This window comes from Mytilus californianus, unplaced genomic scaffold (assembly GCF_021869535.1).
Source record: "Mytilus californianus isolate M0D057914Y unplaced genomic scaffold, xbMytCali1.0.p SCAF_3, whole genome shotgun sequence".
NCBI lineage: Eukaryota > Metazoa > Mollusca > Bivalvia > Mytilida > Mytilidae > Mytilus > Mytilus californianus.
In genome coordinates, this window is record NW_026262679.1 from 115,994,050 (window position 1) to 116,009,965 (window position 15,916).

Here is a 15,916-nt window from a genome sequence, read left to right on the forward strand (position 1 = left end):
ATAAGGGAAAGAAAAACAGGCCAAAAAAAAAAACCCCACAAAGGCCATAGTTCACAAGATACCACAGAAAACCAAAGATTGAGCAACAAGAACCCTGATAAGTAGACTATTGACTTTTGTTTACTCAAATGATAGAGCTATGAATGGTCAAATTGACTAATGTTAATCGAAGATGTGTCTTTGTATGAATAAAATAATAGATCGATATCTGGTAGCGTAGCGCACAACTGCAAATCAAAATCATAATCAGGACGAGAACTTGTTAATGTGACATGAATATCAATCAGGGGCGGATCCAGGATTTTTGAAAGGCGCGTAATTCCAGAAATGATATATGTATTGAACGATTGTATAATATAAACCCCTGAATCCGCCACTGTAAATCATGCCTTGTCCCCTGAGCCGAGCTAAAATTTTAACGTGCTATTTCACAAGGTAATAGTCCACTGATGGAGACATGCAAAACTACCCGGACACATTACTAGTAATTTGACCCCGAACCGACCACACTGGTCTTAATCTTTAATGCGACAGGCGAAGCAAAGAATCAGCAAATACAATTTTTCAAGTCTTTTTTGACCCGGCGAGGCGGTTTATATCAATACAAGTAGTTGTTGGAAATATATCAAATGACTCAACCATCTTAGTGTCATCTTCTTGTACGTGAAGATACATTGTCTTGTAGAAATGACGGACATTTTTCATTTGGCCTTCCGTATAGATGTCTGAAATAAAATAACACACTATTAAGTTTTTACTAAATTTTATTGTATTAACAAGATAACAAAGCTGCATCTTTAGATACAAGCTCTTCTTTTTAGGCATGCCATTTGATACAATTCTGCCTTAAAAGACTTGACACGTCAATTGGTGTATTGTCTGTACACGTCCATTGGTGTAATTGTCTGTACATATCATAAGGTTTGTTTTCCTTAAAAATGAAATATTAGCTGAACAATTTTCCAACCCTGTTATAATTCGCCTGTCAGAATCTATTGCATTTCGAGTATTATTTCCAAAGCGTACATCGAAACATAGTGATAGACTAAACTACGTCATTAACAATGGAAATTCAACCAATGACGTGACGCTAATTTCACTTTGGGGGTACGAACAATGAAATTTTCCATAATCCTTTAGATTCTGAAACGGCGAATATAATAACAGTCTGGTTTCCTTGCAAAATACAGATTACGGATAATTTTTTTTTAAAACGATATTAACATTTTCAGAACTAGTTTCATTTATGATTTACAATAGATCTCGTACTGACACAGTATTATCGATGAAGCTAGAATACAAGTAAGAGATTACCATAAAATATAAAATTGCAGCTGGCATACCGCTTTCAATACTTGTTTGTCAAACGCCAAATTTTAGCTTACATACAGTCGAAAATAATGATGTTTTACAAAAGTTACCAAAAGTATTCACAAAAATAAAAACCTGTTGTTATACCAATAAAATCTTAATTTATTAAGAGAAACACGTAACGTAGTAGATGTAAAATGCAAATAAATTCAACTAACAAACTTCCAGTCTTAAACAATAAAAATAGTAAACTATAGCTAACCACGATTTGGCTTGAATTTTACGATTTAATTCGAATCTTAAAACTCTGATTCAAGTGTCGTGAATGAAGATTCAACGTGCATAAACTAGAGATGAATAGGTAAGGAAATAGCAGATTTGAAATTTGAAATCCATAATTTGTTTTGTGCTTTGCTGAAATATCTTAAGACATACGATTAAGGCAAACATTTTAGTATAAGGTTAAAAAAAATATTTTGGCAGGCAAAGTTTTGTCCAAGGTACACTTTTAATGTTATAAACTTTTACTTTTGTACTTTGAAATCTTAAAAAGTTCGATTTTTTTTCTACATTCCTATGACAATATACACTTTACAAAATCAACAAAGCAAACAAATGTCTGAAGAACAGTTTTTGTTCATAATAAATTTTAATAGTCTACAAAGTAATATTGGCTTAAGACCAGCGTGTCTTCTCAAAAGCAATTATTTTAATGCTGTATCAAAATGATTATGTAGAAAACAATTGATGTTTTCAGTGCAATACACTTTAGCGAAACTGGATAGGTTTACTAGGTGAAAACCCAATTCTCAGTGTCGTCTGCTTCAGAAAATACGAACTAAGCAATGGCGGAATTTCATAAGTTTGTAGATGAGGTTTAAAATTTACGCCAAAAGAAAGCAATATATACTAGTGTGTCGAACCAGTTTTTTGTGTTCAGAAGTGGATAAAAGGGACCTTTTCAGCATGATTTTACGCCCATTAAGACTAAATATACACCCTATTACACAAAGTGTTTTCTACTAGCACACCATACTTAAAATAAAGGAAAGGACAATTATACTATCAAAGATTTTTAAAGTGCAACTTTTTTTTAAATCAAAACCAGGTAGTGACTCTTAAGTATACATTGTCTATCAATCAACTAGTTTGTCTACAACTCTGGTGGCTGTGTTATGTATTTAGTTGACTACTGACAGACTCCTAAGGAATACATGCCCAAATGAGCAGTCATTAGAGATACAATTGAATGTCATTAGCATAAATGTGATATTTCGAAAAAGTTTCTGTTTTGATGTTCGTATCTTATTGTAAGATTTCCTGTTAAACGAGAGAAAGTTATCATAGTTAGAAAAATATAACAAATCAATTCAACTGGAATATAAACACATAATCTTTCTATTTTAGCACTGTGATCTGCATCAATAAAATGCTTTAATATCCTAATACTGTAAATGATCTGTTGACATATAAGAGTTATGTCCCCTTCCTACTGTTCAATTAAATTTACTACTTAAATAAATGTTTCTCTGAGTGGATTGTTTGTTTATTCTTTTTCATTAGAGGCTATATGATGTCTTCCCTTTTTCTTTAATCTTAGCATTAAAACATTGAAATTATTGATTACAAGAAAAATGTTTGCAATAAAAACTGTAAGTCGAACCAATGAGAAAGTCGTCATCTCACAGATGCATTACATTGACATTTAAAAAAGTCACTTAACACCGAGACAAAATTTACGCATTCGACTATCTGTTTAAAATAAATACAAATATTTTGATCTTTACGTAACAAATGATATAAATAAAACACAATTATTATACAAAGTACGAAAAATATAATCTCAAAACATAACGAATGATAACATATCATCAACGTCACAACAGTGTTAAACGACTATCAATTAGTTTAGGGGGGGGGGATATGATCTAAATTACGAGTTCAGGTAACTATAAAAATGTTCCACATAAAATGGTTAGAATATAATAATATATTTCTTTTAAAATTATGACGCATTAATAGCAATCTAATCACTGTTGTGAAGATGACGATAATTACAAAAATGGAAGCTGTAACCATGAGATATTGCACAGTTTGGTAAATTAGTGAATATTTACAGCGGACGGGAACTAAAGTTACTTCTACAGTCTACAAACAATGATCTAAAATGTGTACATCATCAAATTAAATATCAACAACCGAATAAACACAATATACTCAGTGCTATTTTCAGTAAAGGGAAATAATTTCTAATTTGCATATACTTAATATTAACTCTTGTTCAACTTTGCCTAAAGAGTGATAATCGTATTTTTAATTACACTTAAACTCGCGAAGTGGTCAGTGAAACCCAGAGTAGACATACATTTTATTTTGTTCTTATGGAACTCTGCGATCACAAGCATCAACCGCAGAAGCTGTATTTATGTGGAGGTTCACGTTATTCAGTACATGATTTTAGAACACTTCCAGTCTAGAAAAGAATTCGTGTTGCCAAAAGTCAGAACTTACAAACTGCTGGCATGCGTCCTTTTGTTTGTCCTTCCACTTGCCTTGTTAGTGCATTTCCCCATGGGACTTTGATTCATCTTTCTAACACTCTTGTTTCGATAGTTTTGTGTATTTAATTGGTGTTAAAGTTAAACTGACAAAAACATGTGATGAGTTATTTTGAATAACAAGCCAGGTTAAAAATCAAGTTACCTCTTTGTAAATGACCCAGAACATTTCAACCTAATAGAAATAAATCTAACTTTACATATGTTAACTTTCATATAATTTTTAATTATTATATTTATTTTACCTTTTATTCACATGGGTAAAAGTTGCCTCTTTAGTTGAACCAACTTTATGTGGACTCAGAGAGCGCAAACAACCATTTGTTCGCCATTGTAAAAGAAAGGATGATATAATCTTAGTGCTTTAACTAAAATGACACTGAACAAATTATTTACACAGCAGTTTTCACTTGTCAATAAAAAATAACATACATTTATCTACACCAGAACAATTGATAAAATTACATGTGTAATTCTTTGCCAAATATATATATCGAGGTACCAGCAGTAGAGTGTTTTTCGCCTATCGGCATCCATTACATAGTCTACTGTCAAATCAGTTTATTTTGATCATTTAGTACAAAAGCTGCTCCAGTATGCGAAAAGAATAATTACAAAAGGAAACACTTTAATTCACGGTTTATTTTTTTCTTTCTAGATTTGTATATTTTAAAGTCGTTTAGAGTTTGCACATCATCTTGATTTTATTTGAATTTTCATTAATTATCTTGGTACCAGAAGAATAGAAACTATTCTACATTGTAAGTGAAACCCTAACCCAAACGCAGTCAAATAATGTAAAAGCAGGTTTCTATTTTATTTCGCATTAAAATGCTATCGTTCTGAACTTGTATGTGATTTTTGAAACATGGCGTTACACAGATATCAATCAATCCATTAATAAGATTTCCGACAAAAATACAATTTTAATTCATTGTTATTAATATTTACATTCATTATTTGGAAAGTAATAATGAAAACACGAAAAATTCGATACATTTCGAGTTCCAATCCAAACAAAAAGCTTGTACAAGGAAACCAACCGAGGGCTTAAAGATACCTAAATTATTGAGTAACATGTGTTCCCTAGTCAAACAACCTCACGTATCATTCCACTGCATGATATGGCAACATTGGACTACACATATATATATATTAGAATACAACAATCATAGAATGTTACGAAAATGACAAAAATGCTTATAAATATTTCACATTATATATATATAAAGGTTATCACAGTTTAATCGCATGAAACGTCTTCACAGTAATCACAAAAGCAGTTTGTAATATAGACATATATACGGATAAATCAATGAAGGGAATGTTTCAGTATCTTCAGGACACTATTGACTGTTGGTCCAATATTACTCTTGTGTTAATTGAAAAGTTTCTCCTGTAATCGATGGAGCACACACACATACTAACACTCATCAATCAAGTGTTTTCTTTGTATACCTTTACAAACTGTGTTACATGTCACCTCTTATTACATAATCACAGAGAAGCAACTTGTATTACAAGCAAGCCATGTCTTCCCCACTGAAAAGTAAAAAGTTGATAGAAATACAACATGTCTTCTTCTGGAATGACCTTGACATTGAAAAAAAATAAATAATCACACATGACTATTTGATGGGATTTCAAAATTACTAAATGTTGGTCGTACGTCACAAATATCGTACCAATGTGCAAACCAGTTTCCCACATATTTTACACCGTTTTTAATTTGCTTTTGCCTTGGATGAAATAATTCATTTTTCCAAACGTCTTCTCCTTTAAAAAAGTAAACAGTTGTGTCATTATAAGAGTAATATACAGCGTCTAAATCGCCTTCAATTTGACGTTCTCCATCAAGTGGAGGGAACTCTTCCCAAATTTTTCTAATTCGTAAGCAGCAACCTTTTGTTTCATCTTCCTCATCAGTTGGATCGTAAACATAAACCTATCAAGAAGAAAAAATATTTTTAAATATAATATACCGCTTTATCAGTATATTTTAAAAAATTACCGATTAAATAACCTATATTTTATCAACTGGTCCTTTTAAGCAAAATGAGTTCCTACATAACGAGAGCATGAGGGGAAATCAAATTCTAAGCAAATAGGACGACGCAGCATAAGAACATTTATATCTGTATAGACGGTTCTTTTAAAAGTGTTATTACAACGATCACACAATAAAAACAGTCATACTTTACAGGGCATTTGTATGTTAAAGATGAAGTTTATTTTTTTTATTTCTTAATTTGTCACACAGTCTTACATGCATTTTAGGTCTTCAGTTGCAATCGGTACATGAATCATAAAAACTGAGAGAAAGCCAAAATCAATATGCGATTATTTGTAACTCTAGAAAAGTAATTTATATATTTATTAGAATGGCACTATTGACCTGTTAAAGAAATATTTTTTTTTTAATGTTTCAAAACATTGTTAAAGGGAAGGGCCCTCAGCATGGATACTTTTAAGATTAATTGAAATGTGCCTTGAATGTTATGTCTGACATCTATAATAACCCATCTTTTTAAACTTGCACACTTGCACAAATTTGCGACATACATAAATAACAAAAACAAATTTCAAGGGCATCAATTGGATTTTCAAGGACATCAATGGGAAAATTTCAACAAAAAGAATGAGTAATAAAATGAACTTAACAATTCTGCTATGGTAAACTACATTGAAAATTTGCCAGTTTTTAGACAGTTTGAACGTTACAATCGTTGATAAGTTATATCTCCACGATTTCATTCTTAAAAGCCTTTTCAAAGAGATTTTTCTACTTCTACAAATAAAAGGATTTACATTTAAATAACTTCAAAAGAAAGGGAAGCTTGAATGTAAGCAACGGATTGGAGTTTTTGAACAAATATCCATTGCTGCTTTGAATAATGTCAAAGACTTCAAAACTAATCCAAAAGTCAATGTTTGTGAATTTGTAACAATGACAAGAAAAGTTTTCCATAAGAATAAATTAACAAAGTTAAACGTTACATTCCTTTTTGTCTGTACTATTGCCATATACATGTACTATTTTAACGCCTGAATTAATATAATTTATGTCAAAGAGGTTTTTATAAAATACACTGATGAGACCGGATAACCCATCTTAATACCAAACAAAAAAGAGAGAAGAAGATATGTCATACTGGAAAGAGAAGAAGATATGTCATACTGGAAAAGTAAGAAGATATGTCCTACTGGAAAGAGAAGAAGATATGTCCTACTGGAAAGAGAAGAAGATATGTCCTACTGGAAAGAGAAGAAGATATGTCATACTGGAAAGAGAAGAAGATATGTCATACTGGAAAGAGAAGAAGATATGTCATACTGGAAAAGTAAACAGATACAGACAGGGAAACAAAAAAACCTCATCTAAATTAGAAACAACTCTGAAGCTCTGATGTGAGCAGTTCCTATTCCACCAGTGACACACAAGACAGGTTTTACATGTTCATTAGGTGATGATTTATTAACAAGAAAAGAGGAAGGGATTTCGGCTATGATGAAGTTTGTTTATTAGCATCGTTTGATCAAACTTAATATTAAAATTCTTCCAAAAGTAGTTATGTTTCAATATTAAGGTTAGTGTTCACCTATACATCGTAATGATAGACTTTTGACTTACAGTATCCCCTTTGAAGAAATATATATTTTTATCTCGCTTATCGAAGTAAGCTGTATCTAAATTGTCCGGAACGCCTAAATCTTGACCTTTCTTTGGTCCAAATTTTTCACTGATCTTTCCAGTACCACCATCATAAACTTTATCTTCTTCACTGTTATAAAGGAAGTAATTTTCACCTGAAAAAGAAATTTACACAATTCTGCTGCATGAAACGAAGGAAAGATTGTTATTAAGTAATTATCTATTTGGCTCATACAGTAAAATTGGTTATTTCCGCTTGTTTCGCGATTCAGAAAAATGGATAAAATCTCCCCTCGCGTAGTTTGATCTTTAAGCAATATCAGAATAAAGGGTCAGAAAAAACGCGAAAATGAAACCTCGTGAACCGTAGCTAATTAAAGAGCGAGGTCCAACAGTTTGGAGTATTCATTATGTCACAAACAAGATTGTTTGTTCTACATTCAAAGTTCCCGGAATTGTAAAACAAGTTAATTTCACTGGGAAATGAGTTACCAACAACTCCATTACCAGGACAATGTTTTAAAAGTACATGCACATCTGCATAACAAACTGTAAACCAACTTATTTTCGCGGATACTTTATCTCGCATTTAGCCCTTTCTAGCCCACTTCTCGGCGATTAAGTTCGATATTTCCAAATTGCTACTTGATGTAGTTAAGGAAAGCTCAAAGTTTTTCATATTCGCAACGATTTATATCCGCGTAATTTTCTACTCGCGAAAGTCGTGAAAATAAATCGCTCGCGAAAATTAGTTGGTTTAAAGTATTGAAAGAATATATGGAAATAAAAAAAAATAATAAACATTATTCATTGAACATTGACGTATTCCCCACATCTCCTTTTTTAGCTCACCTGGCCCAAAGGGCCAAGTGAGCTTTTCTCATCACTTGGCGTCCGTCGTCCGTCGTCGTCGTCGTCGTCCGTCGTCGTTAACTTTTACAAAAATCTTCTCCTCTGAAACTACTGGGCCAAATTTGACCAAACTTTGCCACAATCATTATTTGGGTATCTAGTTTAAAAAATGTGTCCGGTGACCCGGCCAACCAACCAAGATGGCCGCCATGGCTAAAAATAGAACATAGGGGTAAAATGTAGATTTTGGCTTATATCTCTGAAACCAAAGCATTTAGAGCAAATCTGACTGGGATAAAATTGATTATCAGGTCAAGATCTATATGCCCTGTAATTTTCAGATGAATCGGACAACCTGTTGTTGGGTTGCTGCCCCTGAATTGGTAATTTTAAGGAAATTTTGCCGTTTTTGGTTATTATCTTGAATATTATTATAGATAGAGATAAACTGTAAACAACAATAATGTTCAGCAAAGTAAGATCTACAAATAAGTCAACTTGACCAAAATGGTCAGTTGACCCCTTAAGGAGTTATTGCCCTTTATAGTCAATTTTTAACCATTTTTCGTAAATTTTTGTTATCTTTTACAAAAATCTTCTTCTCTGAAACTACATGAACAAATTTAACGAAACTTGTCCAAAATCATCATTAGGGTATCTAGTTTAAAAAATGTGTCCGATGACCCCGCCCGTGAACCAAGATGGCCGACATGGCTAAAAAATAGTACATAGGGTAAAATGCAGTTTTTGGCTCATATCTCTGAAACCAAAGCATTTAGAGCAAATCTGACGCGGATAAAATTGTTCATTAGGTCAAGATCTATCTGCCCTGAAATTTTCAGACCAATCAGGCAACACGTTGTTGGGTTGCTGCCCCTGAATTGGTAATTTTAAGAAAATTTTGCAGCTTTTGGTTATTATCTTGAATATTATTATAGATAGAGATAAACTGTAAACAACAATAATGTTCAGCAAAGTAAGATCTACAAATAAGTCAACTTGACCAAAATGGTCAGTTGACCCCTTAAGGAGTTATTGCCCTTTATAGTCAATTTTTAACCATTTTTCGTAAATTTTTGTTATCTTTTACAAAAATCTTCTTCTCTGAAACTACATGAACAAATTTAACGAAACTTGTCCAAAATCATCATTAGGGTATCTAGTTTAAAAAATGTGTCCGATGACCCCACCCGTGAACCAAGATGGCCGACATGGCTAAAAAATAGTACATAGGGTAAAATGCAGTTTTTGGCTCATATCTCTGAAACCAAAGCATTTAGAGCAAATCTGACGCGGATAAAATTGTTCATTAGGTCAAGATCTATCTGCCCTGAAATTTTCAGACCAATCAGGCAACACGTTGTTGGGTTGCTGCCCCTGAATTGGTAATTTTAAGAAAATTTTGCAGCTTTTGGTTATTATCTTGAATATTATTATAGATAGAGATAAACTGTAAACAGCAATAATGTACAGCAAAGTAAGATCTACAAATAAGTCAACATGACCAAAATTGTCAATTGACCCCTTAAGGAGTTATTGCCCTTTATAGTCAATTTTTTTACACTTTTCATAAATTTTGTAAATTTTTGTAAATTTTTACAAAATATTTTCCACTGTTACTACTGGGCCAAGTTCATTATAGATAGAGATAATTGTAAGCAGCAAAAATGTTCAGTAAAGTAAGATCTACAAACACATCACCATCACCAAAACACAATTTTGTCATGAATCCATCTGTGTCCTTTGTTTAATATGCACATAGACCAAGGTGAGCGACACAGGCTCTTTAGAGCCTCTAGTTATTTATATAGTACATGCAATAGAAATACCTTTGAGGAAGTATGTATCGTCAATAATTCGAGTTCCAGCAAAGTACCATACATGAAGGTAACCGTCTACATTATCTGGCACACCTTTCCATTCCTGGGCAACGTATAACGGATCGCCATATCTTGTACGATTGGCGTGGTTTTCATACATCCAATATTGGTTACTTCTGAAGAAGTAGGTATTGTATATTAGTCCATTACTAGGCGTTTTCCTTACCCAGTCGAATATCGTATTGAATTTTCCTCTACATACTCCTGTTTAAATTAAAAAAAACCAGATAAGATAAACCAAAGAGATAAAGTGTTGCTTTTACATATTCCTGTTAAACTGTGATATTAGAAAACAACTTGACTTCCAGCTATTTATTCCTTTTGAAAATCATCTGAATATTCAGACACTTTCGTAAATTAAACTAAAAGCCTCCCTTTAAAAAAACAGATTTTCTTTATTTTTGCATATCGAAAGCACGACGATGATTATGAGCAGAAAATGATAAAAGTTAACTATCTTTAAAATTACAAAACAAAACATTGCTAACAAGGGAAAAATTCTGAAAGATTAATACGAGGAATTCGTGATTTTAATTTCACTTATTTAGATCATTAATTTGTCCCGCTCACAAAAGGATGGGAAGCAATTGTTCAACTGATATCCGGCTTTTAATTTATTTGAAACGAAGAAACATTGCCATGATGGTGTCATAACGAACCATTCCTGTTTTCAATTAAATATGGGAAGTGGCTCATTAACAGTTCATTTTTAACAACTGAACGATTTCCTCAGCTCTTATATATTATTGCCATTTAAATGATATAAAATTGTCTGTACGTTTCAAAGTTGTTTTCCGACCTGCCATTTAAAATAACATCCATTCACTTATACTATCTTCTCGATTAATATCATATTCATTCAATGAAAAAGATGAATGGATTTTATTATTCGTAAGTTCGAATGATCTTAAATGAACACCCACAAGTATTATGTTTGACTTCATCAATAACGTAGCAGGCGACAAATGTTTTAAAATGTCCACATATGAAACGTTAAAGATTCAAATCTTCGGATGATTTATGATTTTGTAGGTTTTCACTTTCTGAATGGTATCAGATTCGCCTTTAGTTTCCGTAAATCGATTAATGGATGTACCTTTTCAATAAATGTTTTATTAGTGAGATACCAATACATTTTATGTTGTCTTACTTGTCAACACATAACTAACCTAATGTTGTATAAATGTATAAAATCAAGTTACTTCCCAGACATCTTGTTAAATGGACTGAGAAAATATAAACTCGAACCTTGTGTTTTTGGAGATGGATCATATTTTTTAAACAAATATCAGTCTTCCTATTTTATTTACAAGAATTAAAATCGTTGTATTTTGCAATAGTCCTTACTGTCTCAAGTAATCTACATGGAAATACAGAGGTCGATATAAATTTGCAAGAAAGCATGCTATACTGATGGAATTGAATAAAGGCATTTCCTGGACTTATACATTTCTTGACCTTTTTCTTCTTTATCCTTTTGATAAAGATGAAAAAGAGAGTTTTAAAGACAAAAACTATGCCAGCACAACAACACGTTAGTAACTCTGTCCAATGTCAGGAACTTTCACAGATATTGTCTTTGCCTTTTAACTTTCTAACTGAATGTTTTCTGTTTATTCCGGAAATGAAGATAACAGACCTTTAGTAGCTACTAATGCATTTATTTACAACGTTTAGACTAGAAGTGCTTTAAAGCTTGATATACTTCATTCAAATCGCATCTTGCATTCCAGACGTCATTTTAGTGTTATTAATTTTTTTGGTTGGTGTCTCTATGACGTTTATTCCTAAAATATCATAGCATTCCTTAACTTAACATAAAAAGGTTTAACACTCTTTATTTATTTTTAAAATGCGCACAGTTATACAATTATTTCCATGTATGGTCAAGTCTTAGGAGTATGGATGCTTACTAATATAGATTTTAAAAATACAAATCCTTAAGTGTTCAAATAAATAATGGTTTTTGAATTTTCTAAAGTATCTAGTTGTGAAATTTGAAATTAATAACTTGATTGATCTTTCTTTATACGAGCAGTAATTTTTAATAAACGGGTTTTCGCTCTTTATATCATTGTAAATGTCAATTCATCGTACAGTGCCACAAATGTAATGGTATAATGGATGTTTTATTGTCACTGTCAATAGCTGTATACTATATAATAATTGAGGAATATAAAAAAAAAAAAAAAAACACGTATGTTCTAAGAAAGAACAATTAGAACTACACAGTAATAAATGATTTAATTTTTACATTTTTCTTATGACGGTATGCCTACGTGTGGTGATGCTTTCAAGCAACGTATATCCCTTTCGTTTGTTGTGTCATCCCCAGTGATAGTATGGTGTGATGTGTATTATTTACCACCATTAGGTGTTGCAAGTGGATTTCATGGTTAAAGCCATTATAAACAATGATTAGTAATTTATGGTTGACGCTTTTGTGTAGATGTTCGGACACTAAACAGTACCGTACTGTTGATGTGCTACCTTTTCCCTAAACAATTTAATATTTATTGAATACATTTGTTAACTTATGTTAATGAAATTTATCGGTCGTCTTGTTTAAGAGAATCATATAAGTTACAAGTAACATTGTAAAGCAAATTCTCTAAAAATGATATAATCAAGATGAATTATATTTGATGCGTTTAGTTGACAGAAAGTAAACACTCCTATGGGAACCAACTGTGCCCCTATTCTTATTGACTATTTCCTTTAGTTGTATAAGGCAGATATCGCATAAAGAAGAATAAAAACAAAACTAGCATATTTTTTTAACTTCGCGTTCCACTTTAATAATGATAATACATAGTCTGTTTCATGTCTTTACATAAACACAACTAAAAATTAATACTAAGGGTCGGTTGAGAAGATTACTTTTTCCATTATGAACTTCCACGTAGCACCTTTTAGTAGCATCACCACATGGGGTATATATCTCACAGTGAAAAGGATATTTCAGGGCTGGCGTTTCCTATCACAATTTCACTGACAGAGGATTTCTGTTCCCGAACATAAGTACCGACTAAGGGTTCTTAATTATAAAGCTGGTCATGTCTTCGAAAGTAATATTAGATGACCATTATAGAATGTAAGGATATGCTTCATTTGTCTTCCTTTCTTGGTGTTTTTCGTCACGAACGCAACGTTTCACCATATTCATTATCATGAGAAATAAAACGGGTGCTTCAAGTCGAGAAGGAACCTCTTACCCTTCAGAGGCAGATGATATCAGAAGATACGGTCATTTCTGTCAATGTATTGTTTATTTAAGAGTTTAATCATTTGAAACACTAAGGTTTCCATAGATGCCATTCGCCGTATTTGCCCCAATATTTTGGGGAAATTTTTCAATGTCCTTAAATCTCCTATTTGTATTTGGCCTTCTAAGTGTTTTGATTCGAGAACGACTGGTGGATTTTATGTTGACTAATACGCTTATGTAGTAACAAATTATAAACCTGATATATTTGGTGAGATTTTATTGTCCTCTTGGTATCTTATTGTTTTTGTTGTTGTTGTGTTTTTACATATTAGATGTTTGTTTTTTACAATTTTTTATTATTATAATAAGAAAAATAAGTATGACCTTTCACATATAAATTTTGAAATTATAAAGAAACTAAGGTTTCAACTCCCTCAGGCAAAGTTGACCTTAAATGGATTTGGCTATTGTTTTTAGGTACTTTTTGGTCAAATAGCTCTGCAACTGTTTCGGTCCTTATACATCCTCGGCTTTCAAATATTTGGCTTTGAGCGTTCCTGGTGACGGTAAATCCAGAAAAGCGCTTCGGACGCATGATATTAATAAAGTGTTGTTTTAATTTATTTCACAATGTTGTGTTAAGTTTCCTTCTGTAATTTTTTAACAGGTTTTGAACATTTAACAATTTTATCGCATTTTATTTACAGTTACGTATTTTTATAAAAGATCACTCAAGATTCGATAATAAATTAATGTGGGTACATTTCAATCTTAACAAGATTATAGATTCAGGTTTTAAATTGATAAATAATACAAATAAATGAGTAACCTACTTTTTGTAAATTAATCATAAAGTGCCCCCGTTGCAGACACGTACTAATCAGAAATGTTACTGGTTATGACGTAACAAACTGATAAAGATTCACATGGAACCACTCAATTATGACCACAATTTTAAGTACAACCATGTACTTATTCAATTTATTTGATGATAATAAAATATAAGTATATGAATTGACGATGTCCTACGGAACAGATCAGGACAGAACCGTACAAGACTTAGACAACCCCGAGATATATCGACATCCTCAGTGTAACAGCCAAATTCCATTAGTGGCCATCCAGTTCTTCTGATAGGCTAGCGTTTCCTACTCCGCATGTTGCATGTATGCCTGCATTTCTGATTATTTGTGATATCCGATAAATTGTCATAAATGGAGTGCTGGAAATGATATCAATGGTAATAAACAACATAAAGGGTACAATTAATGGAACAGGGACTGCTTGTCCTGCTAGAGCAGTAGTGAATATTTCTAAGAGAGGCTATAAAATAACTGCCAACAACACAAAATTCCAACATCTTTTTACCCCTGACAATAAAAATATTTCAAAACCCAAAAAACTGTGCGAAGAAACAAAAACAAATACACTCAAAAAACAAATCAAAACAAAAGAAAAGAAATCACATTCTCAAAACTCACTTACCAGGCTTTTACGTCAGTACGCCCAACGCGCGATTTTTCTGTACACGATTCATCAGTGGCGCTCAAACAGTTCAACAGTTTGAAGGCCAAAGGAATTACAAAGATGAAGAACAAAAATTCATAATTGTGTGCCAAATCTGGCAAAGGCCATCTATGCCTAGATGTAGATAAACCCAAATGTTTCAATATTTCAATCCAGAAACAACTATACGGGGGTAAGAATTCAAAAAGGTAAATCAACTTGGAATTTTAAAGATTCAATATTGCTAGAATCACTAAACAATGCTCATTACACACTTAAGTATTTGCTCGAAGTAAGAAATTGGATTGATGTAAAGAAGATGAAATGCAGGATAAACATCATGTAATAAATAACTATCCGATAATTTTAAAAATATAAAAAAAAAACTTTACCATAAGCTTTCTGTACTGCTTTCCTATCATCCCAGGTCAGCTCGAATTCTTTATCTGGATTAACATTACTCTGATGATAAATAGCATACATGATAGATGTGATCTGGCTAGAATGAGATAGTCCCAACACATGTCCTATTTCATGAACAGCTACACGTAATAAATAAATCCCGTCTTTTTCTTTTGTAATGGATTCTATAGATTTATAATCCTCTTCATCATCAAAATGTACAACGTCCCTACCGTTTTCTCTAGAATGGGCAATCTCACCGCCATTACCATCAAACTTCCTTTCACAATTTTGATGTGATCCTGTAAAATATGGTTAACAAAATTAAATACAAAAAGCAGGTACAAACAGACAAAAATATTGGAATTGAATAAACCCAAAACAGATGAGAATGTGTACATCGTAAGACAAATAAAAGTAAGAGTAAAACCAGTTGCAACCAAATAAACCCACAACAGAATGAAACAAACTCGACCTCTAAATTCTTATAACATCAGTGATTCAGTCATTTCAGAAAAGTAGATCTTAATATATGTAAAAGCCAAAC

The 15,916-nt window shown here is 32.2% G+C and overlaps 1 protein-coding gene across 2 annotated transcripts in view; it reads right to left on the reverse strand.

Annotated features, from left to right (window-relative positions):
* Positions 1-746: 746 nt before the first annotated feature.
* The window catches only part of LOC127735906 (matrix metallopeptidase-21-like), a 48,409-nt gene continuing 33,239 nt past the window's right edge, over positions 747-15,916 (reverse strand). For both annotated transcript variants that reach the window (XM_052246339.1, XM_052246338.1), the window contains 4 exons: positions 15,360-15,671; positions 10,203-10,457; positions 7,501-7,676; positions 747-5,814 (listed from right to left, as the gene is read on the reverse strand). In XM_052246339.1, coding sequence (XP_052102299.1) covers positions 5,488-5,814; positions 7,501-7,676; positions 10,203-10,457; positions 15,360-15,671 — 1,070 coding nt within the window. In that variant the 3' untranslated portion in view covers positions 747-5,487. The remainder of the gene's footprint in view (positions 5,815-7,500; positions 7,677-10,202; positions 10,458-15,359; positions 15,672-15,916) is intronic.